This window comes from Loxodonta africana, chromosome 5, assembly GCF_030014295.1.
Source record: "Loxodonta africana isolate mLoxAfr1 chromosome 5, mLoxAfr1.hap2, whole genome shotgun sequence".
Lineage (NCBI taxonomy): Eukaryota > Metazoa > Chordata > Mammalia > Proboscidea > Elephantidae > Loxodonta > Loxodonta africana.
In genome coordinates, this window is record NC_087346.1 from 48,505,618 (window position 1) to 48,519,997 (window position 14,380).

The 14,380-nt window shown below is 35.4% G+C and overlaps 1 protein-coding gene across 7 annotated transcripts in view; it reads right to left on the minus strand.

Annotated features, from left to right (window-relative positions):
- Positions 1-14,380, minus strand: part of BANK1 (B cell scaffold protein with ankyrin repeats 1) — a 375,144-nt gene that overhangs the window by 254,483 nt on the left and 106,281 nt on the right. For all 7 annotated transcript variants that reach the window (XM_064285499.1, XM_064285500.1, XM_064285498.1 and 4 more), the window contains one exon: positions 13,907-14,040. In XM_064285499.1, the coding sequence (XP_064141569.1) occupies positions 13,907-14,040 (134 nt within the window). The remainder of the gene's footprint in view (positions 1-13,906; positions 14,041-14,380) is intronic.

A 14,380-nucleotide genomic window follows, 5' to 3' on the forward strand; every position in this document is an offset into this window, starting at 1 on the left:
ATAATAATTGTATATAGAACACTACCCAAAAAGAGAAGAATAGATCTCTTTTTCAAGCACCCCAGAACATATACCACAACAGACTGTATCTTAGGCCATAAAAAAAGATTCTATGAATTAAAAATACTTTACATCATAGAGAGTTAATTTTCCAACTGCAATGGAATAAAACTAGAATTCTGTAATAGGAATGGGTAAAAGAAGAATAATCAAGGAAATTTTTAAAAATACATTAACAGAGTGAAAATGAAACTACATCAAATCAAAATTTGTAGGACACAGCTAAAGCAGTACTGAGTGGAAAATTCATAGAACTAATGCATATATTAAAAAGAAGAAAACTCTTAAACCAATCACCTAAGCTTCCACTTCAAGAAAACAGAAAAATAAGAGCATTATAGATAAAAGCAAGCAGAAGGAAAGGAATAATAAAAATAAGAGCATAAATCAATAAAATTAAAAACAAAAACAATAGAGAAGGTCAATGTAGCAAAGAGCTAGTTCTTGAAAGGATCAATAAAACTGAAAACCTCTAGCAAGGCTGACAAAAGAAAAAAGAGAGAAGACACAAATTACCAATATCAAGAATAAAACAGGAGATACATGTGAAGAATAAAACAGGAGATATCACTATAGACTCTGCAGGCTTCAAAAAGGGTAATAATATGAGAATACTACAAACAACTTTACAAACATCAATTTGACAATTTAGATGAAGTGGACCTATTCCTCAAAAAACACAAACTACCACAACTCTGACAATATGGAATACATAATTTGAATATTCGTATACCTATTAAGAAAATTGAATCCATAATTTAAAGCTCCTCAAAAAAGAAATTTTAATGCCCATATTGCTTCACTAGAGAATCCTAACAAATATTTAAAAAAAGAACTAACACCAGTTCTATACAATCTCTTAATAGGAAACAGAAGCAGAGGGAACAGTTCCCAATTCATTGTATGTAGCTAAGGAGCCCTGGTAGCACAATGGTTAAAGCACTCAGCTGCTAAGTGAAAGGCCAGTGGTTCAAACCCACCAGCCTGTTCATGGGAGAAAAGAGCTGGCAATCAGCTTCTGTAAAGATTACAGCCTTGAAAACCCCACGGGGCAGTTCAACTCTGTCTTACAGGGTCACTATGAGTCAAAATCAACTTGACAGCACACAACAACAAAAACATGATACCAAAATCAGACAAATACAGTATAAAAAATAAACACAAAAATAAAACAAACAAGAAACTACAGACCAATACCCCTCATGAATATAGATGCAAATACTTAAAAATATTAGCAAAAATAATTCAACTATTTATATATATAAAATATATACATCATGGCAAATTGGGTTTATGCAGGGCTGGTTTAATGTGCAAGAGTAAATCAATGCAATTCACCATATTAAGAGGCTAAAGAAGAAAAATCACATGGTTGTATCAACTGATGCAGAAAAAAAAAATTTTGTCAAAACTCAACGCCCATTCATGGTTAAAAACTCAGAAAAATGGGAACTAAGGGTGACTTCCTCAAATTAATAAACATCTACAAAAATCCTACAACTATAAATATATGTATTGGTGAAAGACTGAATACTTTCCACCTAAAATCTGGAATAAGGTAAGAATGTCCACTCTCCTCAGTCTTATCCAACATAGTGCTAGAAGTTTTATCCAATGCAGTAAGACAAGAAAAGCATAAAAGGCACACAGATTGAAAAAGGGTAAATAAAACTGTTCCTACTTACAGATAGTCCACAACTGGACCAATAAACGACATCATGATTAATGGTGAAGCAATTAAAGTTGTCAACGATTTCTTTCTACTTGGATTGACAATCAATACCCATGGAACAAAGCAGCAGTCAAAAAAATCAAATGACGTATTACATTGGGCAAATCTGCTGCAAAAGACCTTTTCAAAGGTTAAAAAACAAAGATATCACTTTGATAACTAAAGTATACCTGAACCAAGCCATAGTATTTTCCATCTCCTCATGTGCATGTGAAAGCTGAAAAATGGAAAAGGAAGACAGAAGGAAAATTGGTGCATTTGAATTGTGATGTTGGTGAAAAATATTATTTATACCACGGATTGCTAGAAGAACTAACAAATCTGTCTTGAAGGAAGTACAGCCAGAACCTTCCTTAGAAGCAAGGATGGTAATCTTGCTTAGTTTGGGTACGCCATCAGGAAAGGCCAATCACTAGAAAAAGATATGTTTGGTCAGAAAAAAAAAAAAACAAGGAAACAGTCTATGAGATGGATTGATACAGTAGCTGCAACAACGAGCTAAAACATACGAAATATTGTGAGGATGGTGCAGGACCAGGCAATGTTTTGTTCTGTTACAGATAAGGTCACCATGAGCTAGGACTGACTCAACGGTAACTAAAAACAACATTTACAGATGACATGATATTCTATGTAGAAAATCCAAAAAAATCTAAAAAGAAACTCTTAGAACTCAAAAGTGAGTTCAACAAGTTCACAGGGTACAAGACAAATATTAAAAAAAAAATCAGTTTGATAAACTAGCAATAAACACATTGACACCAAAATTAAAAATCCAATACCATTCATAACAGCTAGAAAAATAAAATAAAATATGTGTAAATCTAACAAAACAGGACTTGTATGCTGAAAACTACACGATGCCAATAAAAGAAACCAAAGAAGATCTAAATAAGTGGAGAGGCACACCATGTTCATGGTTTGGAAGACTCAACATAGTAAAGATGTCAATTTGCCCTAACAGATATACAGGTTTAATGCAATTGCTATCAAAATCCCAGCAAAATTTTTTGTAGACATAGTTAAGATTGTTCTAAAATTTATATGGAAAGTCAAAGGAAACAGAATAGCTGAAGCAATTTTGAAAAAAATAAGAAAATTGGAGGAACCATTGTACCCAATTTCAAGGCTTACTGTATAGCCACAGTAATCAAGACTGTGTGATACTGGCCTAGAGAGAGGCATATAGATAAATGAAACAGAATAGAAAGCCCAGAAACAGATGCAGGGAAATACACCCAACTGACTTATTGACAAACTTGGAAAAGCAATTCAATGAAGGAAAGATAGACTTTTGAACAAATGGTGCTGGGACAATTAGACAACGGAGGGTTGAACCTCAAGTTTCGCACCTAATACCAAAATCAGCTCAAAGTCAAACAGGGACTTAAATGTAAGACATAAAATTATAAAACTTTTAGAGAAAAGAAAACAAGTGAAATCTTGGCTATAGTTGTTATGTTAGATGCCGGAGAGTCAGTTCCAACTCATAGCGACCCTATGTACCCTGCCTGGTCCTGCATCATCCTCACAGTTGTTGTTATGCTTTGGCCCATTGTTGCAGCCATTGTGTCAATCCATCTCGTTGAGGTCTTCCTCTTTCTTGCTGACCCCCTACTTTAGCAAGCATGTTGTCCTTCTCCAGGGCCTGGGCCTCCTGATAACATGCCCAATGAATGTGAGACGAAGTCTCACCCTTCTTGCTTCTAATGAACATTCTGGCTGTACTTCTTCTAAAACAGATTTGCGGATAGAGGGGTAGGAAAAGAGTTCTCAGATTTTACAGCAAAAAGAAAAATTGATAAATAGGACTTTATCAAAATTAAAAGATTTACTCTGCGAAATACCTTGTTAAGAGACTAAAAAGAAAAGCTATGTAATGGGAGAAAGTATCCGCAAACCATATATCCAACAAAGGACTGGTATTTAGAATATATAAAGAACTTTCAAAACTCAACAGTAAAATATATATATATATATTCAATTAGAAAATGGGCAAAAGGTATGAAGAGACATTTCACTAAAGAAGATACATAGATGTCAAATGAGCACACAAAAAGATGTTCAACATTATTATCACAGAATTACAAATTAAAACCACAATGTGATATCATTACACATTTATCAGAACGGTGAACATAAAAAATAGCATCAAATGTTGACAAGGATGCCGAGAAAATGGATCACTCATGCGTTGCTGGTGGGAATGTAAAATGTACAGCCACTCTGGAGAACAGTTTGGAAGCTTATTGAAAATCTAATATATAACTACCCCACAACGCAGTAGTAGCATCCTTGAGCATTTATCCCAGAGTAATGAAAATTTAAGACACATAAAAACCTGTACATGAATATTTATAGCAGATTTATTCATAATAAATAGCCCCAAACTGGAAACCATTCACATGTCCTTGAACAGGTGATTGGTTAAAAAAACTGTGGTCCATCCATATCATGGAATACTATTCATCAATAAAAAGGAATAAACTATCGATAAATGCACAAACCTTGATGAATCTCCAGTGGATTAAACTGAATGGAAAATTTAAAAAGCCAGCCCTAAAAGTTTACATACTGCATGATCTCATTAATACAACATTCTTGAAATGACAAAATTATAGAAATTAGAACAAATTAGTCAGTGCCAGGGATTTTGGAGGGGGTGAAGGGAAAGGAGGTGGATGTGGCTATAAAAGGGCAACACGAGGGTGGTGATGGAGATGTCCTGTATCTTGACTGTTATCAATATCAATATCCTGACTGTGACATTGAACTATAGTTTTATAAGATGTCACCACTGGGAGATCTGGATAAAGGGTACATGGGATCTCTCTGTTATTTCTTAAAGTTGCATGTGAATCTACAATGATTTCAAAATAAAAAAAAGTTTAATTATCAAAAACCAAAATATTCATTATAGAAATCAGATTTCCTTGATGAAAAGCTATTGTAGCAGCAACCGTTTAATGTGTGATTTGCTTCTTTCTTGGAAAAGGGCAATAAACACTGTTTGGGCATGATGATATGGTACCCTGGTGGTGCAGTGGTTAAAGCGCTCGGCTGCTAACCGGAAGGTCTGTGGTTCGAACCCACCAGCCATCTGCGGGAGAAAGATAAGGCAGTCTGCCTCTGTAAAGATTTACAGCCTTAGAAACCCTACGCGGGCAGTTCTACTCTGTCCTATAGTGTCACTATGAGTCAGAATTGACTCAACGGCAGTGGGTGGTGGGCATGATGGTGTTGAGAGACTGTCCTTAAGAGGATTTTAGGGCCATATCACGTGGTACAGGCAGTTGGGAAATACTCCAGATGTTTAGGGTAATATGCAAACAGATATGATAAGTCTACACAATGAAGCAGTCTCAGAGTCTTTAAGAAGTAATAATGATCACAGAAGGAATCCTGGTGCCACAATGGTTAAGCACTCCCTGCTACCCAAAAGGTAGGCAGTTCGAACCTACCAGTGGCTCCATGGGAGAAAGACTTGGCCATCTGCAGTGAAGATTACCGCTTAGGAAATCCCATGCGGACAGTTCTAATCTGTCCAGTAGGGTCACTATGAATTGGAATCTACTCAACAGCACCGAACAACAACAGCAATAACCACATGTTGAGCATGTACAATGTGCTAGGTTATATTTAATTTATATCTATTTTTTACATCTCTACAACTTAGATTTTTTAATGTCTGTTTTTATACATACGATAACCATGACACAAAAACATTTTTTAACACCCAAAATCACACAGCTAATAAGTGGTAAATAGGGCTTTTATCTTATGCTTTCACACTTTAAACACGTTACGTACCACACTACATCCGAACCATGGAGGGAAGAGTAAATATGAACTAATATTTGAGGAAGGTCCCTGAGTGGTACAAACAGTTTGCATTCAGCTACTTACTGAAAAGTTTGTGGTTCGAATCCACTCAGGGGCACTGCACAAGAAAGGCCTGCTGATCTGCTCCCATACATTATAGCCATTACAAACCCAATGGAGCACAGTTCTAATCTGAAACACCTGTGACTGCCATGAGTTGAAATGGACTTGACTGCAGGGGGGTGGGGATATTCCAGTAACGTGAAGAAGAAATATAGGTCCCATGTTTTCAAGTTGGCCATTGTGCTTCTAAATATCATGTTAATGTTTAGTCAGAAAGGAGGAAAGAGGCATTACAAAATGGGGGAGTGAGAAAGGGGTTTAGTGCCACCCAGGTTTATTTTCTTTTACTATCTTCTTTTTTTCTTTCTCTTTTGTAATTAGAAAAGCAGTAACTCCAAAGGTGTCTCATTATGTCTCATTTGGCCAAAACTGTCTCACATCGCTACCTCTAGCTGCAAGGGTGGTTAAGAAATGTAAGAATCTCGCTTTCCCAGCCTCAGTAGTAAACATAAACAATGGGAAAGGGGTTAAAGCATTAAAGTTTGGTGAAGAAATCTGTTAAGATCTGCTACAGAATATTAAGACAAAGCGGGAGGGTTGGGTAAAGAAAGATAGCCATGAACAAGAGTTTTGAGCAACAGGAGAAATAATTTCAGTGAAATGACCATAGGAGGATTTTGAAATATTCACAATAGGAGTCAAAATTCATTAAATATTTGTGGCCTTTCACTTTGTACCTTCAGGTATCTAAAAGCAAAGTCAGAGGCTGAGCTGAGAACAGCCTGGTTCTTCTTGCTCTAACACATTGCTACATTGTTCAAGTTTCACTAAGTAAAAGAAAGGAAAGCCATTGCATTTGGTTCATTGTTCATAATGCCTGCTGGGAAAGAGAGCCAAAATCGCCATTTAAAAGGAAATCTGAGAAATAGTTTACATAACGTATCTTAAACAAAGTTTCCTACCGCAGCTTGTAAAACAAATGATAGGTAAGAGAGCAAAACAAGTACTTTCTTGTTTTATGCAAAGCCCCTCCTCCTTTTTTTTTTTTTTTTAATTTTATGGGTACTCAACTCCAAGCAGTTAAATAAAAAGAATAATCTAAGCAAGTAAAAATGTCTACGAAAAAAAGAGATATTTTCCTTTGTCATATTAAGTTTTCTCAGTTTTGAGTGAGTCATTTCTTGGCGTTGGTACCTATGCAAAAATAAAGGTCAGAATATAAAGCTCAAGATAATTCGACTTCTTTTAAATGATTTTAGATGTATTATTTATTAGATACTCCATATAGCTGTAGAATCTCTTTAAATTACATGAAAATTACATTCTAATGAGAAGAAAACGAGTTTTGAGATCTGAGAAACATGTTTAAATGCCTGCTCAGGGCTCGTTAGCTATATGGCCTTAATGATACTTACCGGACAGAATTATTAGGGGATCTAAGTGAGTAAATATATGTCAGATCTCCAGTAAATGTTAATTCCCTCTTCTCCAAACACTGTGATGTGAGCTCTTAGACATATAACAACCCACGAAATGTAATACACTGTGACTGAGAGGAAAGTGCCCATGTCTAAAGAGCCCTCCTGGCACAGCTGTCTTCCAGAAATGGCTTGTCCTCTGGTTCCACAAACACATTAGCTCACATTTTCTTTCTAAATTCTTAAATAATGGCTAATAACACCTATGTTCTAATTAGTTAGAATGGAAGTTTGGCTATTTTAACACAGAGGCTCAAAATGACAGTGGCTTAAAGGAAGCCTAGAAGGAGGCAGGCCAGGGCCGATATAAAGCTCCCTGGTTTTAGGGATCCAGGCTCCTTCTAGCATTGTCTTCATGGTACAAGACAGTTCATTCATCACTCTGGAGTCTGCGTTCCAGCCAGCCAAAAGGGGGGGAAAAAAAAAAAAACAGGATCTGAAAGTTACACAGATCACTTCCACTGATACCATTGGCTATTACTTAGTCATAGGGCCGCGCATCACTGCAAGAAAGTCAGAAAATGCAATTTTAACTGGGCAGCCATGTTTGCAGATAAATGTTATATTATCGTGCAAGAAACAAAAAAGAAATACTGAGAGACAACTAACTTTCTGCCATCTCCATCAATCGTGCAAAACGCATAATATAATTTAGGAAAAGAATTCCAATAAAAACTTTAAAAAAAAAAAAACTCTTCTAGACCGCTGATTTGATTCTTTGTGCTGAATTTTTCAACTTGACCTCCGTTATTATATTGCTAATTCATAACATCAGGAAGTCTCAAAGCTTCATTTTACCAAACTTGAACAGACTCACTAATGGAAATATTTAATGACATGAAAGAAAACCAACAGAAAAAAAAAAAAAAGCTGCAAGTCTATTGTCGGTGTTAAATACGGCAATCGTAAAAACCATGCCTTTCCTCACCCTCAGCTCCCTTTAGCAAGCATTTTGTAACAACTTACTGTCAAGTATGTAATAAATTATAGCACTAACATAGTCAAAGAAATGTCTTTCCAAAAAGACTTCTCTAAATGGTGGCACGATTTATTGGAACATTTTTGTAATTATTTTTTGGGTTGTTTCAGGAAGTAGTTTATAAGCTGTACAGCAGAATCAGACATTGTTTTTTATTCATACCATCCTTTCCTTTGGTTATCCTTCCCTTCTTTGCCTTGTCCTTTCGGCTTCTGTCAGAAGCAGGGCTGCTTTAGTTAATAGTCCTATAACTTCCTCAAGAAGGGCTGTGCCTATGCTATCAAGAAGCTGTTGGTCCCAGAACAAGTGGCTCTGATAGATGTACAAAATGAGGTTAGGTGCGAAATTTAAAGTATAAAATCTGCTTATTCTCCCATTTATTCACTCAACAAATATTTATTGATCATCTATGTGCTGGGCATTGTACTTGGTCCTGAAGATCAAATGGGGAAAAATAGTTTCTCTGCCCTTATTGGCCTTGCATTCAAATGAGAAGCAGATATAAATAATAATAATTAAAAAAAAAAAAAAACCTTTCAAGTTAGAATGTGATTAATGTTACAAGAAGGATACATGGGGAGATATATGAGGTTAAGGAAGTCTTCAAAGAGGAAGAGAAGAGGAAGCTAAAATTTGGAAGATTAATTAAAATTTACTAGGTGAAGGTGGGAGTGAACGATTGGACTGGAAAAATGTTTCAGTTAGCGAGAAGAGCATATGCAAAGGCTCTGTGGTAGGAGACGTGTGTTGCTAAACCGGTTTCAGTGGAACTTCCAGGCTAAGAGAGACTAGGAAGAAAACAAACCAAAATCCCGTTGCCATCAAGTCGATTCCAACTCACAGCAACCTCTACTTCTGAAAATTAGCCAGTGAAAACTCTATGGTTCACTCTAGTCTGATCTTATGCACAGCTCACCATGAGGCAGGGTCTGACTCGATGGAAGCTAACAACAAGTGTCAATTATTTTATCAGTAAAATACAAGCTTCAAGAGGTATACCTTATTCTTATTGGTCCATTCTAATAATTGACACAAACGATATGAATAAATGAATCCAGAAATAAATTTCCAAATTACATTTCTTCTGAGTATTCATTCTCTAATCATCTCAAGTTTTTCATCAGAAATATGAAACAAGTAATGCAACTGATAGAAGAGACATGAAACTCAAATCATGCTTCTTCTCTGGACGAAGAGTTAGAGAGAAGCACTAACAAACATTGAAGTAAAGGGAACATGGAGAGCCCACATACTTGCAAGTCAATCCTCTTTAATGCAGAATGGTTATAATCCCCAATCTAAGTAAGGATTTTTTTTTCCAGTGAACAATTATAGAATATTTGAGTATAAAGTTTCTTGGAATTCCTTGAGCACTAAGGAAACTGAGTTCCTGTGAAGTGATTGCTTAGTAAAAAAAAAAAAAAATCTAACTCCTTCCTAACCCTATCCAGAACTAATTCTTCTATGCCATGCAGTCTAACAGAGAATTTGCAGCCTTTTGAAAGAGAGGTAAGATTTCAGGCATTTTTGAATAGTAAACATGTCCTTAATATTTCAAAAGAAAGGCAAGGCTGGAATTGCATGGATGCTAAATGTCACTAAAGAAGTATACTTAAGTATAGTTCACTGCTGATGTATAACATGAAGAAAATTTCACAGAACATGTTTCTAGTATTATGTCCTTTTGAGAGTTTCTTACTATTACAATCATCCGGTTTATGTACCACTTTGATAAATAAAAGTAATTTTAAGAGGACATTTTCATTCCTTTTTCATCTCATAATTTATATGCCCATACTATAATTTTCACTTATCTATTCAAATAACATTAAAAAGAAGAAAGTACCAGTATTTTTCTATTTTTTTCTCATTCAACAAATGTTAGTTGCATCCCATACACTTGGAAATAACCATGTGAAAGATACTGAGTGTGCAAAGATGAATAACACTGTGGAATTTGAGATAGCATAATGTATTTTAAAAGAATTAGCAATTCTAGGTGACTAGAACATATGAATCATAGAATTAAAAAAACATGATGACAAACACAATAGATAGCACTTCATACCCATTAGAATGGCTATAATGAAAAAGACAAAACACAAACAGAAACTAACAAGTGTTGGCAAGGATATGGAAAAATGAGAAAACCTGTACAATGCTGGCAGGAATGTAAAATAGTGCAGCCCCTGGAGAAAGCAGTTTGAAAGTTACTCAAAAGGTTAAACATAGAATTACCACATGACCTAGAATTAAAAACTGGTACTCAACACATACTTGTACAGCACTATTCACAATAGCCAAATGGTAGAAACAACTCAAATTCCAACAAACAAATGAACAAGATGTGGCGTATTAATACAACGGAATATTAGTCAGCCATACAAGGGAATGAAGTACTTCTGCATGCCACAACATGGATGAACCCGGAACACATTACACTAAGCGAAGGACGTCACCATAAAAGGTCACACGCTGCATTACTTCATTTATACAAAATATTCAGAATAGGTAAATCCAGAGAAACAAAAAGCAGATTGGTGGCAGCCAGGGCCTGAGAGGAGGGGAGACAGGGGCTGAGTGCTTAATCAGTGCAAGGGTTTCTTCTGGGGTGGTAAAAGATGTTTTGGAACTGGATAAAGGTAACGGTTGCACAGTAATGTGAATATATTACTGCCACCGCCAGTTAACATCGAGTCAGTTCTGACTCATGGCAATCCCATGTGTGTCAGAGTACAACTGTGCTCCACAGGTTTTGGTTGGCTGATTTTTCAGAAGCAGATTGCCAAGCCTATCTTCTGAGGCACCTCTGGGTGGACTCAAGCCTCCAACTTTTCAGTTAGCAGCTGAGCGTGCTAACCGTACCACCCAAGGATTCCGAATATATTAATGTCACTGAACTGTATGTATGCTTTAAAATGGTTGATTTTATGTTATGTGAATTTCACTTAATATTAAAAAAGAGAGAGAAGATGATATGGTGGGGATGCTGTGGTAGAAATTAATTCTGGCAAGATTTGAGGCCCTACAGTCTTGTGTGGCATTAAAAGGAATTAGAACCTTATCCAATAGGCCACTGAAAGTCTATAGCAAGGGAATGTCTTATGTAATGCTGGTGTTATGGTATGCAGGGCTTAGAGATTAGATGCTTTTGTACCTCTTATCAATAGTTGCTGATGAAAAGTGAAAGACTTCCATCAGCCTTTTCAAGAAAACAAGGACCTAAAAAAGAAACTTAATAAAACTGGCACCCTAGGTTGGGGGAACTCCTGTATCTCTCGGTAGGAAGGATCTCCTGAAGAATTCTTTAAGGAAGATAACTGCTCACACCTAAGCTTTAACTTAATGAAGAATCTAACCTTACAGCAACTATTAACAGCAGAGAAAAGCACACTGGGGAATTCTTGTGAAATAAGAGTTTATAAGTAGGTAGTACCTTTCCTTACTCCCATCCCTATCTGGCTTTACACTTTGTATTAAATATGTGCAGGCAGCAAACCAGAGATTGAATAATACATATGATTTTAAGAACCTGGAAATTAAGTGCACCTCAAATGAAGATGAAAATAAGATTTCATATGTAGAATATAAAAAATGCAAATTGATAAATATGTGAAACAATACAAAAAACACCTTTTGCTAATAAGAAATGTAACTAAGAAGACTGATTTGGTACCAGGAGCATTTCAAAAACTTTTACTGAATAGAATCCTAATGCTTTAATCAAACTTGCTATACTCTTTTAGCATTTCGCCCTAATTTTGTTTTTATAGTGTATTTCGCTGTTCCTATACGAAGTTAACTTTAGTTGCCCCAAGACACTTTCGTAAATAGGATGAAAGTCTCAAAGGTTTTAATTATTTCAGTTAAATAGAATTTAGTAGTATTCTTATTGCTAGTACTTGAATTCTAATAATCTTCCCAAATTGGGCTTTAGATTTTTTTTTTTTCCACTTGAATCTCTCTTAAATTTACTGTTTTAGGTGATATTCTAGAAATTGTACCTTTATGATGCTATGTGTTAGTATTGAATATCTATCCAAAAAAGTTTAAATAATTTAGGAAGCGGTTAGACAATTAAGCCAGCTCAAGGAAAGTGTTCTAAGACCTCACGGATGTCATTAAAAATAAAATAACAAACCCAGATTTCTCATTACCAGTTATTTTCTCAAATTCACAGAGTAGTCATTTTGCTATATGCCCAATAGCTTTTAAATGATAAGAGAAATTCTTTTATAAACTCTAGGATTATTGAGAGAAAAACACAGATTTCACATGATTTCTCTATGGTGACCGAGTACTAATAATTCAATATATTACTTTTATTAATATTTTTGTTATGAGTAAAAATTTTAAAGTAGAAGACAAGGTAGTCTTGTCAGAAGAAAACAAAACCATCTGCATTTTAAGCACACGTTAGTACTTTTGTTCTTGCTTTGCAATTACAATTACAATTTTGTCAAATGTTCTCAGACTCCTGAGTTGGACAAATGGTATTTTACTCTCTGTCCTTTTCTAAGACGTTTTACCTTTTCCATTAATTTTTTTTTTTATTGTTCTAAAATATGTCATTCAAAAGGAGAACTCTAATAGAAAAATGTGTCACATGAAGGAAAAAACAAAGCTTCCAATTCCAAACTAGTTTCAACATATGAGTTCATGACAACCTGTCAACATCACTATCACTGTTGGTTTTGTTGCATATCTTATAGGGTGCTTTTTTCCCTTGAAACTGGAAGATCACAATGTTTAATTCAGCTACCCCTTTCTTTACCTCTACTCCCCCCTGCCATCCCCTTTTTCCCCAAAGCAAGGCAATTAAGCAAGGTTATAATTCTGGTTATCAGGGAGCTAAAAAAAAATGGACCTTTATTTCACTAAAAACCTGATGCAATAAACACATAAAGGATAACCGTTCCAGATTAAGCAAACATCCTCTCAGTGAAAGAGGGCCAGGTAACAATAAATAAATAAATAATGCAGAAATTAAAGTAATGGCTTAAGATCAATCAAAGTACGATGATTACATCTACAACCCATGAGGATAGGGCATTCACAGCATGTGTGTTCCCAGGAAAAAGTCACAAACAAGGGCCCTTGGAGGAAATCAGAAACCCCTCACCCACACATCATTGCTAAATAATACCTTGTTACATTGGAGGAAAACCTTGGGCTTCAAAATGCCTCTCTGCATACATTTCACAAAGTTTTAGCTATTCTGGAATTCCTAATAAACCTTGCTAATATAAAGCAATAGTTTTCACTAGCAGGTAACTGTGGTAAATGAAACAAAGAAAAACATTTACTGAGCTTGGAAATTTCCACTTGAAAATAACAATGTCTAGTTAGATTAACACCATACACACCCTTTCTGATGGTGTTCTTGCTTTGTCTGACTCCTTAACTCCAAAACACTTTCCTTTTATTTTGTGCTGTCCAGAGCCAGATAAAGAGGAAATTAATTTCTTAAGAGTTCTCTTTAATCCTTCTCTCTTTATCTGCTCTGTAACAGCCTTGAAACCAGCCCATTAAGAAAGCTATTTTGAAATGGAGAGGCTGTCTTCGATTGACATTATCTGGAATGATCTGACATAAGTAAACTAATTTATCTGCAACTATGTACCACATAGGTTGGCTTCTTCCATTCCTATTGATCAATAAGTCATTCTTATTCAACCAACATTTAGACTTCATACTAAAGCATGCGTTCTTTTCTCCCACATTAGCTCTTTAGCTTACTTTATTATTAACTTCATGGAAAGATCAACTTACCTGACATGTTCCATGTCCTGGATCTGCCACTCGAAATGCCATCTCCTTTGTTGTCGTATAGTATTTTATTTCAGTTGTCGTCTTAACGACTCCATCACAGTAGACGTTTACACTGACAGAGCCAGGAGGAAAATCTTATAAAACGTAAAACAAGGGTTACGAGCTGGATATATAACCCACATGTCACATTATTATATCTCTTAGGTAATATGAAGGAAAGCTTTAAGAATTCATAACAACTTTAGTAAGCTATAAAACTATAGTACTTAATTATTTTAATTCTTAGTAGTTAGATACCACAAAGCAGAATATACACTTTCAGACTTAATTGTGAGGAAAACAAAGAAAAGCCATGAAAAAATAAGAATGCATGCTAAAATTGAAATAAAAGCAAAAAACTAAATTCTTTCTCCCTACTTACTAACCTCCTTTTTGGTGTGATCTGTAATCATCTTTTTATAATACATTAAAAGA